Below are 18,055 nucleotides of genomic sequence, written 5' to 3' on the forward strand. Positions count from 1 at the left end.
GACACCGAGCCACACGAAGAATTTACAGCAGATGACCACAAGCTTGGTCAAAGAGGCGGAGAGGTTTAGGGAGGGAGTCCCAGAGGTTAGGGCCCAGGCAACTGAAGGCACGGCCACCGATGGCTGAGCTGTTATTATCAGAGATGCACAAGAGGGCAGAATTTGAGGAACGCAGACATCTCATGGGGTTGTGATTATTGTGTCTGTAAGCACTCTAGTAATGACTCCACGAGGTAAGGTATTGTACTTGAACTGTGGTGACCGTAGTCCATTTATTGCAGCTCTTGAATGAGGGTACAATATGGTGAGCTCCCTTTTATACCTGATTACCTGCAGTGTACAGGTGACCCCTAGGTCTCCACCAGTTGCACCCTCTGGTGGTACAGGCATTGTGTATACAGTGTGAAGATACATTCAGTGGTCTTATGTAACTGTACATTGAGTGTACAGGGCATATATCTATATTATACATACACACAACAGTGGGAGACTGAAAGAGACTAGTGATAGGGTGGGGTGAGGCCATGGAGGGATTTGTAAACAAGGATGAGAATTTTGAAATCGAGGCGTTGCTTAACCGGGAGCCAATGTAGGTCAGCGAGCCACATAATGAGATATTAGGACAGGTGACCTAAAGCTGGGTCAAAAGAGGTAGGTTTTATAGAGCATCTTAAAAAAAGGAGGGAGAGGTAGAGAGGCAGAGAGGTTTAGGGAGGGAATTCCAAAGCTTAGGGCCTACGCGGATGAAGGAAATCAAGGATGCACTAGAGGCCAGAATTGGAGGAGCGCAGACATCTCAAGAGGGTTTGTAGGGCTGCAGCAGGTTACAAAGATAGGGAGGGGCGAGGCCATGGAGGAATTTGAACGCAAGGATCAGAAATACAAATTTGAGGCTTTGCTAGAATTCCAGAGCTTTGGGCCTAAGCAACTGGAGGCACAGCCGCCAATGCTGGAGCGATGAAAATCGAGAATGCACAACAGGCCAAAATTGGAAGAGCCCAGAGACCTCGGAGGGTTGTGGGGCTGGAGGAGGTTACAGGGACAGGGAGGGGCGAGGCCATGGAGGGGTTTGAAAACAAGGATGTATCATAGAATGATACTGCACAGAAGAAGGTCATTTCGATCATCGTGCCTGTATCGGCTCTTTGGTAGAAACATAGAAAATAGGTGCAGGAGTAGGCCATTCGGCCCTTCTAGCCTGCACCGCCATTCAATGAGTTCATGGCTGAACATGCAACTTCAGTACCCCATTCCTGCTTTCTCGCCATACCCCTTGATCCCCCTAGTAGTAAGGACCTCATCTAACTCCTTTTTGAATATATTTAGTGAATTGGCCTCAACAACTTTCTGTGGTAGAGAATTCCACAGGTTCACCACTCTCTGGGTGAAGAAGTTCCTCCGCATCTCGGTCCTAAATGGCTTACCCCTTATCCTTAGACTGTGACCTCTGGTTCTGGACTTCCCCAACATTGGGAACATTCTTCCTGCATCTAACCTGTCTAACCCCGTCAGAATTTTAAATGTTTCTATGAGGTCCCCTCTCATTCTTCTGAACTCCAGTGAATACAAGCCCAGTTGATCCAGTCTTTCTTGATAGGTCAGTCCCGCCATCCCGGGAATCAGTCTGGTGAACCTTCGCTGCACTCCCTCAATAGCAAGAATGTCCTTCCTCAGGTTAGGAGACCAAAACTGTATACAATACTCCAGGTGTGGCCTCACCAATGCCCTGTACAACTGTAGCAACACCTCCCTGCCCCTGTACTCAAATCCCCTTGCTATGAAGACCAACATGCCATTTGCTTTCTTAACCGCCTGCTGCACCTGCATGCCAACCTTCAATGACTGATGTACCATGACACCTAGGTCTCTTTGCACCTCCCCTTTTCCTAATCTGTCACCATTCAGATAATGGTCTGTCTCTCTGTTTTTACCACCAAAGTGGATAACCTCACATTTATCCACATTATACTTCATCTGCCATGCATTTGCCCACTCACCTAACCTATCCAAGTCGCTCTGCAGCCTCATAGCATCCTTCTCGTAGCTCACACTGCCACCCAACTTAGTGTCATCCGTAAATTTGGAGATACTACATTTAATCCCCTCGTCTAAATCATTAATGTACAATGTAAACAGCTGGGGCCCCAGCACAGAACCTTGCGGTACCCCATTAGTCACCGCCTGCCATTCTGAAAAGTACCCATTTACTCCTACTCTTTGCTTCCTGTCTGACAACCAGTTCTCAATCCACGTCAGCACACTACCCCCAATCCCATGTGCTTTAACTTTGCACATCAATCTCTTGTGTGGGACCTTGTCGAACGCCTTCTGAAAGTCCAAATATACCACATCAACTGGTTCTTCCCTTGTCCACTCTACTGGAAACATCCTCAAAAAATTCCAGAAGATTTGTCAAGCATGATTTCCCTTTCACAAATCCATGCTGACTTGGGCCTATCACGTCACCTCTTTCCAAATGCACTGCTATGACATCCTTAATAATTGATTCCATCATTTTACCCACTACCGATGTGAGGCTGACCGGTCTATAATTCCGTGTTTTCTCTCTCCCTCCTTTTAGAGCAATCTAATTAATCTTACTCCCCTGCTCTTTCCCCAAAGCCCTGTAATTTTTTTCACTTCAAGAATTTATCCGATTCTCTTTTGGGATTTTTAAGATCGAGGCCTTGCCAGACCAGGAGCCAATGTAGGTCAGCAAGCACACCCTTCTCCGATGGGCAAAGGAAGACAGACTTGCATTTATATAGCGCCTTTTACGACCTCAGGACATCCCAAAACACTTTATAACACATGAGTCAGAAGGTTGTGAGTTCAAGACCCACTCCAGAGACTTGAGCACAAAAATCTAGGCTAATACTCAGTGCAGTACTGAGGGAGTGCTGCACTGTCGGAGGTGCCGTCTTTCGGATGAGGCTTTCACTGAGGTGGACGTAAAAGATCCCATGGCACTATTTCGAAGAGGAGCAGGGGAATTATCCTCAGATAACATTTATACCTCAATCCACATATCTAAAACAGGTTATCTAGTCATTATCACATTTGTCGGAGCTTGCTGTGCGTACATAGGCTGCCACGTTTCCTACATTACAACAGTGACTGCACTTCAAAAAAAGTATTTAATTGGCTGTAAAGCATTTTGGCACGTCCGGGGATCAGAAAAGGCGCTATATAAATGCAAGTCTTTCTTATAGCCACTTGGGGCAAGGAACCCGAGGCCATCTGTGAAACTTTGCCCAGCAAGGAGTTACTGCATAGTTGAAAGAAAGAAAGATAAGAGTCAAACGGATGCTGGGAGCTAAACGTTTGTCACACCCTTTGAGAAGGCCAATGACAATACTTTATGTTCCTCCCTCTGCCTGTACCTGGCTCAGGCAATAGTAAGTACTCATGAGAGAGAGAGGGGGGGTTGGGAATTGCTAACTGCACATCCTCCAATCTATGAAAAAAAGACTAAACAGACTCAGCAGAGATTCACACCTCGCTCTCAGTACAACTGGAAAAGCAACGTCAGCTCTCACAGCTCCTCACAAGTGTTGCGACATTTTGTTTGTCTGGAGCCAGAATTTGCGTGTCAACTAAACAGAGAGGGCACCTCACCGTGCCAGATCCAAAGAAAGGATCAGAAGCATTCAAAGGAACTTCTTCACTGAGCAGCTGAAGCTTAAATCAGTGTTAACCAAAACCGCCTAATTCCACCTCCGTACCATCATCTTGCCTCAGCTCACCCGCTGCTGAAGTCCTCATCCATGTCATTGCTTACCTCTAGACTCGACGATTCCAACGCACTCCTGGTTAGCCTCCCAGATTCTACCCTACGTAAATTGGAGGTGATCCAAAACTCGGCTGCCCGTGTCCTAACTCTCGCTAAAGTCCCGCTCACCCATCACCCCTGTGCGCGCTGACCTACATTGGCTCCCGGTTAAGCAACGCCTCGATTTCAAAATTCTTATTGTTGTTTTCAAATTCCTCCATGACCTCGCCCCTCCCTATCTCTGTAATCTCCTCCAACCTCCCCCGCCCCCCGGGAGATGTCTGTGCTCCTCTAAGACGGCCGTGACTTCTGTAGCCTCGGCCCCAAGCTCTGGAACTCCCTGCCTAAACCTCTCCGCCTCTCCACCTCTCTTTCCTGCTTCAAGACGCTCCTTAAAACCTACCTCTTTGACCAAGCTTTTGGGTGCCTGCCCTAATTTCTCCTTATGTGGCTCGGTGTCAAATTTCTTATCTCATAATACTCCTGTGAAGCGCTTTGGGAGATTTCACTATGTTAAAGGCGCTATATAAATACAAGTTGTTATTATTGTTAAGCCCGGCTCCTATAACAGTTCAGTAAGTGGCTACACTACATGTTACAGCTCTAAGCCATATGGGCCAGGAGGTCTCAGGTTCCGTCGCCCTGTCCACTGAAGCAACGCCTCGATTTTAAAATTCTCATCCTTATTTTCAAATCCTGCCATGGCCTCGCCCCTCCCTATCTCTGTAATCTCCTCCAGCCCTACAACACTCCAAGATCTCTTCACTCCTCCAATTCTGGCCTCTGGCGCATCCTCGATTTTAATCGCACCACCATTGGTGGCCATATCTTCAGCTGCCAAACTCCTAAGTTCTGGAGTTCCCACCTCTCTATCCTCCTTTAAGACACTCCAATAAACCTACCTCTTGGTCACCTGCTCTAATATCTCCCGTTGTCAAATTTAGTCTGATCACGCTGCTGTGAAGTGCCTTGGAACATTTTACTACGTTAAAGGCACTATATAAAAACAAGTGGTTGTTGAGTGAGCAGATCGCAGCCAAGCAACACTGCCTCAGCAAGAAAACTACACATTCAGGAAAGAGCAGGGAGAACGTTGGTAAAATAGTGTAAAAAAAAGATGTGCACTGTGCAGTGGGCCTTTAAATGTTCAATACAACAACACAGAGCCCGGCAATGTACCCAGCGCCATGCTGCACGCTGTGGAAATCGTTACCTGACTTAGCTTCTTCCTCACCTCCTCTATTTGCTGGGGTCCGGAGTTCTACAGGTGCCGGCTGCCCCTCCAGTACCTCGTCCAAATGGCCGCTATCCATCTCTGAGCCTAGGCACAAGAGCATTGGAAGGTCATTCAGCTCCACATTCACAGCCATGCCTAATCCAGTCCTCACCCAACATTCTCACGCACTTTCCAGGGGTTGCTGGAGTTCAGGTAGACAGGTACAAAAAGCACTAATGGAACGCTGGCCTTTATCTCAGAGGACTGGAATACGAAGGAGAGGAAGTGATGCCGCAGTTGTATAGAGCTCTGGTCAGACCCCTTCGTTCAGTTTTGGGCACCGTTCCTCAGGAACGTTATATTTTCCTTGCAGTGCAGTGCAAATTCACCCGCTTGATACCAGGGCTTAGAGGGTTACAATATGAGGATAGGTTGCACTGACTAGGCTTGTATTCCATTGAGTTTTGAAGATGAGGTGTGATCTGATCAAGGTGATTTAAAATGAGAACAGAATTCGAGAGGGTAGATCGGGAAAAACTATTTCCTCTGGTGGGGGAATCAAGAACGAGGGAACTTAAAATTCGGGCTAGGCCATTCAAGAGTGAAATCAGGAGGCTCTTTTTCACACAATGTAGTGGAAAACCGGAACTGGCTTCTCCAAAAGGTTGCGAATACTGGGGGTCAATAGAAATGTTCAAGACTAAGATTGATATATTTTTGTTGGGGAAGGGCATCAAGGGATATGGAGCAATGGTGAGAAAATGGAGTTGAAGTGTAGATCAGCCACCAAGGGGCTGAATGGCCTCCTTCTGTTCCTTTCTCAATCAGGAACGCCAGTTGGCTGATATTCCCCTCGAACTAGCTCAAGGGTGCTGAGGCCAAGTGTAGTGTTCCAAACGCTGCCTGAACTGAGATCAGCTAACTCAGCATAGAGCACAGGACCTTCTTGGGCAGTGTGGCCTGTACTGTATTGAACAGCATCAACATCACTCACCTCGATGAGCACAAATTTCACAAAACAAGAGCTACCAATTTTACAACCACCATAAATGTAATTTCTTTGAATTTATGTTGCTAACAGGGCAGATGCCGGGAGGATGTTTTCCCTGGTTGGGGAGTCTAGAACCAGGGGTCACATTCTCAGAATAAGGGGCCGGTCATTTAGGACTGAGATGAGGAGAAATTTCTTCACTCAGAGGGTGGTGAATCTTTGGAATTCTCTACCCCAGAGGGCTGTGGAGGCTCAGTCGTTGAGCCTATTCAAGACAGAGATCGAAATATTTTTGGATATTAAGGGAATCAAGTGATATGGGGATAGTGCAGGAAAGTGGAGTTGAGGTAGAAGATCAGCCATGATCTTATTGAATGGTGGAGCAGGCTCAAGGGGCCGAATGCTGCTCCTATTTCTGATGTTCTTAGAATTAAAAACTTCTCTGCTGGCTAAGGCAGCAAGTACAGGCCAGGAAGTTACATAGGAAGTTCTGGCAGTAAAAGACCAAGGTCCATCTCGTTCACCTTCTACCTTCCTGGTAGTTGCATGATAGAACGATAATGGAGTGGATGCCTAATCATGGAAATCAACCTCTAGCGTTTAGTCTGTTAGTCTATATAAACGTAAGTTGATGTAATCTACAGCAGACCCAGACAGGAGGTGAGGAAACCCCCAGTGATGACAATAAGTTAGGAGGCACAGTAAGTAGTGCAAATGGGAGCAGGAAGTTACAAAGGGACATAGACAGATTAAGTGAGTGGGCAAAACTGTGGCAAATGGAGTTCAGTGTCGGGAAGTGTGAGGTCATCCACTTTCAATCCAAGGAAGACAAATTTCTAAATGATTAGACACTAGGAAGAATGGAGAAGCAATGAGATCTGGGAGCACTGTGTTCAGATCTGGGCACTGCCCCTCAGGAACGATGCATTGGCCTTGGAAGGGGTGTAGCACAGATTCACCAGAATGATACCGGGGCTTCGAGGGTTAAATCACCAGTACAGGTTGTATAAACTTGGCTTGAATTCTCTTGACTATAGACTATTGAGGGGTGATCTATTTAAGGTGTTAAGGATTCTGTGGAATAGACAGAGAGAAGCTATTTCCTCTGGTGGGAGTATCCAGAGCAAGAGGGCATGATGTTAAAATTAGATCCAGGCCATTCAGGGGGGAAATCAGGAAACACTTCTTTACACAAAGAGGTAGTAGTAATCTGGTAATCTCTCCACAAAAGGCTGTGGATGCTGGGGGTCATTTGGAGCTTTCAAGACTTGAGATCGATATATTTTTGTTAGGCAAGGGTATCTAGGGATATGGAGCAAAGGCAGGTAAATGGCACTGAGGTACAGATCAGCCATGATCTAATTGAATGGTGGAACAGGCTAGAGAGGCTGAATGGCCTACTCCAGTTTCTCTGTTCCGGTGGTGGAAAGCTTTGGGAACTTGATAGAGGCGGATACTCCCTCTGTGTTATGGAGGGAGGGCTGCATTGTCGGACTTGCCGTATTTCAGATGAGATTTTAAAACTGCTTGTGTCCTGGCCAACACTGGTGGTTGGGAAACAAGGGAGACATAGCGCAGAACAGAGCAACAAGTTTGATTCATTAGTTTCGGGGCAACGTTCCTGCTCATTTTTAAATTTTGGTGCGCGGTCCCTTTAAATTTGCTGTGCATGTGGGATATCTTTTTCAGGGGCTGCCGCTGGCGAGCAACCTGCGCGGGACCTCACAATTGGTGTGCGGCCACCCACCTTAGGAGGAATATTGGTCAGGGGTATGAGTTATGAGCAAAGACTTGGGTTCTTCAGCCTGGAAAGGATGTGTCCGAGACGTCGCATGTAAGATAATCAATAGTATGGAAAGAGTTCATCCGGAATTCTACTTTAAATTAAACTATGGGAGTTTGACAAGGGGACGGGTTTAAACTAGTAAACGGTAACTTCAGGATTGATATCAGGAAGATTTTCATGCAGAAAGTGATCACCACTTGGAATGGACATCCAGATAAAATAGTCGGGGAAAAACCCTGGAATCATTTAACAAATAAGTGGCTGCAGTAATGGGGAAGGATGAGGTCAAATTTCCAGTGTGCGCAGAGTTATCTGGTCTCAGTTAGGAAGACAATAGGGATTCGATGTCCATTAGCTCAGAAGAGGAAAAAACAAAATCAAGCCTGAGTCAGGGTTAGGTTCTTGCTTATGATCATTATTCAGGGCGATTTGGACAGAAGATATTTGTAGACAGAAATATGGCATATGAAATATAACAGACATAGAAACAGAAGTAAGCTATTTAGTCCCTTGAACCTGTTCCACCATTAGATCATGGCTCATCTGTGATCTAACTCCATATACCCGCCTTCGCTCCATATCCCTTAATACATTTGGTTAACAAAAATCTATCAATCTCAGATTTAAAATTAATCAACTGCCATTTGCAGAAGAGAGTTCCTAACTTCTAGCACCCTTTTTGTGTTTCCTAACTTCACTCCTGAAAGGTCAGGCTCTAATTTAATCCAAGACTCCCCAACCAGCGCAGAGAGTTTCTCGTTATCTTCCCTGACCATTCCCCTTAATATCTTGAAACTCTGATTAAATCACCCTTAATCTTCTAAATTCAAGGGAATACAACCCTAGTTTGTGTAATCTCTCCCCATAATTTAACCTTTGGAGTCCAGGTATCATTCGACACTGCACTCCCTCCAAGGCCAATGTTTCCTTCCTAAGGTGTGGTGCCCAGATCTGGTCTAACCAGGGTTTGTATAGGTGAGGCATGACTTCTATCCCCTTGTATTCTAATCCTCTAGATATAAAGGCCAGCATTCCATTAGCCTTTTTGATTATTTTCTGTACCTATGCATGTCATTTTCATGATCAATATACAGGGATTAAATGTAGTATCTCCAAATTTGCGGATGACACTAAGTTGGGTGGCAGTGTGAGTTGCGAGGAGGATGCTATGAGGCTGCAGAGTGACTTGGATAGGTTAGGTGAGTGGGCAAATGCATGGCAGATGAAGTATAATGTGGATAAATGTGAGGTTATCCACTTTGGTGGTAAAAACAGAGAGACAGACTATTATCTGAATGGTGACAGATTAGGAAAAGGGGAGGTGCAACGAGACCTGGGTGTCATGGTACATCAGTCATTGAAGGTTGGCATGCAGGTACAGCAGGCGGTTAAGAAAGCAAATGGCATGTTGGCCTTCATAACGAGGGGATTTGAGTACAGGGGCAGGGAGGTGTTACTACAGTTGTACAGGGCCTTGGTGAGGCCACACCTGGAGTATTGTGTACAGTTTTGGTCTCCTAACTTGAGGAAGGACATTCTTGTTATTGAGGGAGTGCAGCGAAGGTTCACCAGACTGATTCCCGGGATGGCGGGACTGACATATCAAGAAAGACTGGATCAACTGGGCTTGTATTCGCTGGAGTTCAGAAGAATGAGAAGGGTTCTCATAGAAACATTTAAAATTCTGATGGGTTCAGACAGGTTAGATGCAGGAAGAATGTTCCCAATGTTGGGGAAGTCCAGAACCAGGGGTCACAGTCTAAGGATAAGGGGTAAGCCATTTAGGACCGAGATGAGGAGAAACCTCTTCACCCAGAGTGGTGAACCTGTGGAATTCTCTACCACAGAAAGTTGTTGAGGCCAATTCACTAAATATATTCAAAAAGGAGTTAGATGTAGTCCTTACTAGTATCAAGGGGTATGGCGAGAAAGCAGGAATGGGGTACTGAAGTTGCATGTTCAGCCATGAACTCATTGAATGGTGGTGCAGGCTCGAAGGGCCTACTCCTGCACCTATTTTCTATGTTTCTATCCCTAGGTCTCTTTGCACCTCCAGTGCTTTTAGCTTTTCACCATTTAGAAAGTACTCTGATCTATCCTTTTTAGATCCAAAGTGAATGACCTCATGCTTGCCTACATTAAAATCCATTTGCCACTGTTTTGCCCATTTTGATAGGAAAAATAGAAAAGCAGAGTATTTTTAAACGATGAGCGATTGGGAAATGTTGGTGTTCAGAGGGACCTGGGTGTCCTTGTACACGAATCACTGAAAGTTAACATGCAGGTACAGCAAGCAATTAAGAAAGCAAATGGTATGTTGGCCTTTATTATAAGAGGATTTGAGTACAAGAGTAAAGATCTCGTATTGAAATTATATAGGGCCCTGGTGAGACCACATCTGGAGTATTGTGTACAGTTTTGATCTCCTTACCTAAGGAAGGATACACTTGCCATAGAGGGAGTGCAATGAAGGTTCACCAGACTGATTTCTGGAATGGGGGGATGGTCCTACGAAGAGAGATTGAGTAGACTAGGCCTATATTCTTTAGAGTTTAGAAGAATGAGAGGTAATCGCATTGAAACATACAAAATTCTTACAGGGGTAGACAGGGTAGATGCCAGGAGGATGTTTTCCCTGGCTGGGAAGTCTAGAACCAGGGGTCACAGTCTCAGAATAAGGGGTCGGTCATTTAGGACTGAGACGAGGAGAAATTTCTTCACAGAGGGTGGTGAATCTTTGGAATTCTCTACCTCAGAGGACTGTGGATGCTCAGTATATATATATTGAGTATATTAGGACAGAGATCGATAGAATATTAAGGGAATCAAGGGATATGGGGATAGTGAGGGTAAGTGGAATTGAGGTAGAAGATCAACCATGATGATCTTATTGAATGGCGGAGCAGGATTGAGGAGTAATGGCCTACTCCTGCTCTTAATTCTTATATTCTTATAACCAACATCACCAAAAACAGTTGATCTGGTTATTTAACTCATTGTTGTTTGTGGGACTTTGCTGTGCGCAAATTAGCTGCCACTTTCCCCTATAACAGTGACTTTGTATTCAAAAAATACTTTGTTGGCTGTAAAGCACTTTGCGACGCCCTGAGGTTGTGAAAGGTGCTATATAATGGCACCTCTTTAAAAAAAATTAACTCAAGTCCAGCTGGAAAGTGTGTATGTGCGCGTATCTACATATATCACTCAAGATTCAAGCGTACAGAATAACCACTTGGGTGAGGTACCAAAGGCCAAGGGGCACCAATGTAGCAGTACCCTGCCATAAAGGTGTTGCCACCTTCAAGGAGACAGAGAGCAGAAAAAAAGAGAAAATAAACTTTGGAGAGAGATCTGGCACCGCCTTATGACATGCCCTGGGGTCGAGCAGCAACCCTGGGTAGTGGAACAGCTGAAACAAAAGAGCATTTTATTTTTTTGCCTTTTTGGTATATAAATAATTGCTACATTTCAGCGCGGCTCAACCGAACTTGTCAGCCCGCCGTGACTGACCTATCACCAAGCCAGCCATCAGTCGGCGGGCCAATGGGAGGGCACAGGAGGGGGCGGGGCTCCGGCCGCCAGCAGGGTAGGTTGCAGCCGGCTTTGTGACGTCATAATGGGCCTGCTTTGAATAAATTTGTTCATCAATGGAGAGAGCGGGGCAGCTGATGGGGCAAAACAGACCAGAGACCGTTCAGTGCAAACCCCAAACTCTCAGCCAGCCCAGAATAGTCAGTCGCAGAACTTTTCTCCTGTTTTTTTTAAAAAGAAAAAAACTCCTCCAGAAATGCAATGTCAGAATTAGTAACCAACCGTCTGACATTTAGCATTAAAACTTCCCCTCTTTCAAAAATATTTGCTATCTATGTTTTTTTTAAATATAGAAATGAATGAAAAGTATTGAGTCTCCCTTTTTTTAATGTATCACACAGGTATTGTACAAGATACATGTCACAAAAATTAAGACTGGTGCTGGGATCAATAATTTGCATCTTGAGCTATAAAAACACGGTACAGAATTGCAATGCTGTGTCCAGATCTTGCTTGTATCCAGTGCAAAAATGTAGCAACTAGTCAACACAATGTTAATTTAAAATTATTGGGGGGGGGGGAAGCAAGATCACAGGTTAGAATACTACAAGAGTAATTCAAATGTCACTGGGTATGAATACTGTGTTTTCTGCATAGGTCCAGATAAGATCTGTCAACATGATCCATAATACAACAAATCAATCAAAACGGATTATGAAAATATAAATGCAGAATTCAAAAAATTAAAATATACACATATAATCATTTACAACATTTTCACGTATGTCAAGTACTGCTAGGAACAGATTTAGAAGGTTTTGGTTAATTTTCCCATTTTTTTTGTTGCTGTATAAACTGATTTGATTGCACTGCTTTAAACGGCCGTCTTCCCGTTAGGAAGCGTTTTAAAGGCCACGAATCTAAACATTATTTTCTACAATTAATAAAAACAAACTTAAAAAAAAAATAGTAATGAATATGCATCAGCCCCTTTTCTTGCTCCAAACCCCGCGCCATCGGTAGCATCGAGCACAAAGTGCCGGCGGCGGCTGCGAGGGAGCGGAGAGCAGCCGGAAAAATAAACTTGCAAAATAAACCGAGGAGAAGCCCCCGAATCGCGGCTTCCCGCGGCCCGGCTCCCGCTCCTCCTCCTCACACACTTTCTGCAGGCACTCCGGGCTTGGCCAAGCCATGAAGTTGCCGGCATTCGCTGCTGGCCTTTAGATTCTTTTAAATAGAGATATACACAAATTCTTTTATATATATAAAAGGGAGTTGCTGCCTGGTTACTATTCTTATCTTTTTGCACCGACAACTTGAGCGTGAAAATGATTATTAATGAGATCCTCATCAGCACCTACCTGGGGCTCCCTCATCGTTTTCCATCCCGTCCTCCTCATTGCCAAAAGATGCCGGCATCATTGAAATGTTAAATTATATATTTATATCTTTTAAAAAGGTGGTGGTGGTGGGGGGGCACAGAAAATTTACATTTAAAAAAAATCCTGGAAGGGAAGGATTTATATGTATAAAAAGAGGCAGGAAATGCAAATAAGGAGGATTTTTTTTCTAAATGAATAAAAAGACGGGGGTGGGGGTGGGGGGTGGAAGCCCTTGTTGGATTTTTTAAAGAGGGCAGGAGTCGGATGGAGTGACTATATTGACAGATTTGTCAGGGTGAGGTGGAAAAATGGCCGCCACACACCAACAAAAAAATCTCCTCAGCCCCCCGCCTGAAAATAATCCAAAAAAAGAGACAGAAAGAGGGGAGAGAAAAATTGGAACGCACATGCCCAGTTGTGACGTCTCGTCTGGTTGCCCCGGTAACCATGCATCCCATAATTATCCCTAACCTGCTAGTTATGGTAGTGGTTAACCAGGTTTTGGTGCTGGTGGAGTCTGCTGTTTGGGATGGGGGAAGGGGGGAAGGGGGGAAGTTTTAGTGCCACTCTCCATTACTGATCACTTTGAACTTTTTATTCTTAAACACACATTTTTATTTAAATATACAAAAGGTTTTTAAAAAAATGTACAGTGTACACTTGTGCTGCAAATAATTTTTAAAATGCACCCTATGCTTCACAACTGAACTCTGATCTCGCTGCATAACTATTTTGCCAAGATATTCAGCAGGCCAGTGAGGGATTCTTAGAGAAATTAATGAGAGGCAGGAGTCACAAGGCAATACAAGCTTCTCCAGGGGGTCATATTGTCAGCCAAAACCCCCTCAATGAGATTATTTTCACCGCATTATATCCTCCATACTCATCATTTCCAAAATATATACAAACAGCATAATTTATAACCATAACATTGGCACCTGACCTGTTGCAGTGCGAAAGGCGTTTTTGATTCTACCTTACTGGCTTGTTTGACTAGAATGCTCCATACTGTTGACACATTGTAGGCAAGATTACCAAAATTTAATCTGCAGTGTATTACTGGAAAATAGCATTGCTGGATATGCAGAACAATATTACGGTACAAGGCCATTATACCCAAAAATCTAACTTCAAACATTTTCACCATATCCCTCAATCCCTTTACTCTCTAGAAAATCATCTAATTACCTTTTGAACGCACTTTATACTGCCTGCTTTGCGGGCTTTCTTTGTAACCTATTCCACAACTCTTTTTACCTGTTGCATGTAAATGTTCTGACTGACTTCCCTTCTTACTCTGATCTTGCTCAGCTTTAGCTTGCGCCTTCTGATAGTTAAACCATGCACCACAGTGTAATTTCTTTTCATAGATCAAATGAGGTCAAAACCAGAGTAAAGAGGAACAGTGCACTAAAGCAGCAGGCTGTTTTTCCACACTCAAATTCCCACAACATACAATGTAAATAAAAAGGAAAAACTGTGGAAAGGTTTTTTGGTTTCTTGCCTTAAAGGTTTATAAAAGCAGTCATTTCATCCAATTATGCAGCTCTGAACATTGGCAGATGTGAGGCTAGGATGTAATCAGCAGAAATGTTTAAATCTCACACCAGATACGACAACTTAAGACAGGTCTTAAATCAGTGTGACATACAGCAGTACGGTAGATTACAACTTCACAAACCCCTCGTCATCTATAGTCAGGTACACAGGGTGCAATAGAAAGAGAAAAGTCAGTCAGCATCTGAGAGAGATTTGCTTTTTATGATTTTGTTTTCTATTTGTCATGTCCCACTAAAAAAAGGGGGCCCTTTTTTTAGGTTTTTTTGTTTGATGACACTAAAGTAACCCAGTGTCTCCTTATGGATTTTATAAGACACTTGAAAGAGAAAGGTTAATATTTGGGTTTTAACCCACCGAAACGTGACTTGATTTTTTTGTTGTTGCAATTATTCTTTGGTTACAACACATACCTTGCTACAGTGTGCATGGTACATTGTGGGAGCAAGGTTTATTGAGTGACTGGGGTGCTGTACGACCCCATGACTGGTCCCAGGCGGTGTCAGTGGTGTGTGTGTACACTGTGGTGCTCACCCATTGTCAGTGCCCTGTGGGCTTTGGCCATCAACAGTTCTTTTGACGGTTTCTGTGTTTGGCAGGTGGTGCCTGTTCCAGGTACTTGGCATGCAACTTATGTGCCAGCCAGCTCCTGGCAGCAGGCCAAGAACTGGGACCATACTCTGTGAAGAGTTTTGCCTCACCCAGCCTTAGGGAAAATATGCTTCTCTCAAACTGGGCTATCGCCCATAGTGTTTCAATCTACATTGACCGTTGGATGTTCCTGCTGCTGTCACCTTACTGGAATGCACCAATGGGTTGCAAATCAGAGGAAACACAACAGTTTAGCATGCAGGAAAAGTGGGAGATCTTTTTGGGAAAGCTCAGTTGTTAGTAATTTACAAATAAAATTTGGGTTTCTATCACAATGTAGAACGTGTAAAATGCAAGTTGTTGCTTGCATTTAATTGCCTTGCTCAAAAGCTCAGTTGGATTGCACAGAACCACACAGATCAGCATGGTCCCCAGGTATGATCTCTGGTGAGATAGCTAACCTGAGCCAGGGAGGTTGCAGGAGCACAAGAGCCTCACTCAGCACATCTAGATTAAGATGGTCAACAATTTTTTTTTTAAATCACCCAGAGTGCTGCTCCTGACAGCTATTAGTGAGCCCTGTGCATGCAACGTGTGTATTAAAATCAGCTGAAGACAGCACTTATTCCCTCAATCCACTTCCACAACAGTTAAATAGCCCGCTAGCACACAGCATCAGGCTCACACATAAATGGCAATTTCAGCAAGGCATCAGCCCCCACACAACTGTAGTCCAGCATACACCCAAGGGTTAATCCCTAGTCGATGCCAAATTAGCTAACCTCAGTCAGAAAGGCCAGCCAAAATTCAAGTGTACTTTTGCCTGCAAAATGCAGGCCACTTGGGCAAAGTATTAAAACTATCACCCAATATTGACCTTTGAGTCAGGGAAAAATGAATTGGGAGGATTGTTGAAAACAGCAGAGAATGCACAAAAGCGTGCTGAGAAAATCTTCATCTATTTAAGTAGCATCACTTTGAAATGCATGTTATTTGCGAGCTTGGCTGATAAGATTTATTTGGAGTTGTGTGTAGATGTCCTCACTGGAGCTCACTGCAGAGATACCATATGGTCCCTTTTCACACAATGCATGTGCAGATAGAAGCAAAATCCCCAAGACCCCAAACCTGCAAGGCCAGAGAGTACCCGTAATTACCAGTGTGGGCACTCAAGGGGAAAAGCTTTTCCTACAGTCCCAGGAATTTCCCCAAGCAGTTGGAAGTTCTACAAAATTGATAACGTGGAGCCAAGGCAAATGATTTGTGCTGAGTTATAATAGAAATTTAAGGCCACTTTCTCTCCCCTCCTTGAGGGTCCTCACATCCAAGTAGAGAGCTTAATGCCCTGAAGCAAGAGGGAGCATATGTTAAGCAATGATGCATTTCCCAAGCTTTTATTTCCCCTCACCCACTTCCTTGTTTCCACCAATTTTCTCTCCTTACCTTAAGATGTTGAAACGTTGCTAGAGTAAATTCCTGCAAGCATCTTCCAAGTGGCCATTCTTTTAAAGCCTGCAGTGAGGGTCAGCTTGCCATGTGACTATGGGAGTTATTGCTAGTTCTGGTACGCACCCGACATCCATTTTCCAGCGGCGGTCTCTGCAGTGTTCAGGAGCAGGAATCCCCTGCTGACCCTACTTTCCCTAATTCAGGGGGCATCGGAGCCAATTGATTCGCCCTCTCCTGCCACAGCTGACGCAGCACAGACTAGGGGTTAAAACCCACGTCCTTTTTGGTGCCTACAGCACAGCTCCTCGCTGGTTAAACCAGCTGAGCCTTCTGTGAAGCTACACTGCCCACATCTCTAATAACTTCAGAACTCGCACCAGCAATTTGAAGCAAAAAACTGAGTATCAAAATGAAAATCGACCGCAGCATTGAAAAACATATATAGGCATCTTGAACTGGAAGAGAATAGTCATTAAAAGAGAAACTAGCCCTAAAACCTCAAGACAAAATTTCACAATCGCAGCAATCTTGGGTCGTAACAGCAGGAATTGATGCCTGGGTTGTTACATCAATGACCGGTGGAAGCAGTCAATCAATGCCAACCTCACAAACTAAAGCCTGCCGACTGACCAGGGGAAATTTTAAACCTTGATTAGTTCAAAGTACACCAAGGAAGCAGAACCAAATGCTGCAAATTGAATTTAGTAAAAAGTTACCGTAGAATAATTCGGCCCATCGTGCTTGAGCCAGCTCTTTGAAAGAGCTGTCCAATTAGTCCCACTCCCCTGCTCTTTCCCCATAGCTCTGCAAATATTTCCTTTTTAACTCTATATCTAATTCTTTTAGATCACAAAAAACCCACGAGTGATAAATGTTCAGAATTCTCTACCAAGCAAGCTAGCTACAGCAAAAATGACAGGGTTACTGAAAATGCAATTGGATGCTTAGTGAGTTAATATGCAGCAGGAATTATCTCAAATTCTACTCAACACAATTGTAGTCCAGTTTGGGAAATCAATTAAAAATGAATTTCAGCAATTAAATTTACAGTGCATCCTCTCACTGTCCAAAAATTTCATTACACCATGCTACTCTACCTAGGAGGCTGTGACAGTATGAATGGAAGTACTCTCTCTCCCTTTTCTCATATTGCTATTTCCCATCCAATTTCTCGTGAGAAGTCACTTGAAAGGAATCAGACACAAGCAGGGGAGGGAAGAAAGACGGGACAAGATATGGGACCAAACCAACCGAAGTTCAGGTACTTTCACCCCGATGAGTGCAAATTCCTACATGCTGTTATCATGCCAGCAAGCCAAATGGCCAATTCTGTGTCGTAAATTTTCTTTCTATGATTAGTAAACCTGTCCATTGAGGAAATACTGCATGGATCAAATTAATAAATGCAATATAAAATACATGAATGATCCTGGATACATCACGAGAATGATGACCTGACAAAGGGCAGCGAGGAAATCTCTTCAGATTTGAACCTACATTTAGTGTAATCAATGACTCATCTGGTTAAGGCCCCGGCTTTCATCCTCAGTCTGTGGAGACTTATCTCAAAATCCATGGGCTAGGAACATGAAAGATCAGCCAGGATTCCTGCTCCTGATCGTTAGCCAGTGACTCCTGCATGTGGACTTCAGGCTCGGGCACAAAGGGTCAAATAGCCTTCCAAACCTCATCATCTACATTCAACAACTTGCATTCATACAGCACCGTTAACGTAGTAAAACGTCCCAAGGCGCTTCATAGGAATGTAATCAGACAAAAT

At 44.2% G+C, this 18,055-nt stretch overlaps 1 protein-coding gene across 4 annotated transcripts in view; it reads right to left on the reverse strand.

Annotated features, from left to right (window-relative positions):
• The window catches only part of chd5 (chromodomain helicase DNA binding protein 5), a 130,588-nt gene extending 117,468 nt beyond the window's left edge, over positions 1-13,120 (reverse strand). For 2 of the 4 annotated variants that reach the window (XM_070860418.1, XM_070860417.1), the window contains exons 1-2: positions 12,658-13,119; positions 5,007-5,093 (exon numbers count right to left, since the gene is read on the reverse strand). In XM_070860418.1, coding sequence (XP_070716519.1) covers positions 5,007-5,093; positions 12,658-12,718 — 148 coding nt within the window. In that variant the 5' untranslated portion in view covers positions 12,719-13,119. Of the gene's footprint in view, positions 1-5,006; positions 5,094-12,657 lie in introns of all 4 variants that reach the window. The other 2 variants (XM_070860419.1, XM_070860420.1) reach the window with 2 other exon arrangements.
• Between the last annotated feature and the right edge of the window lie 4,935 nt (positions 13,121-18,055).

The sequence above is a fragment of the Pristiophorus japonicus genome, chromosome 18, assembly GCF_044704955.1.
Source record: "Pristiophorus japonicus isolate sPriJap1 chromosome 18, sPriJap1.hap1, whole genome shotgun sequence".
Classification (NCBI taxonomy): Eukaryota; Metazoa; Chordata; class Chondrichthyes; family Pristiophoridae; genus Pristiophorus; species Pristiophorus japonicus.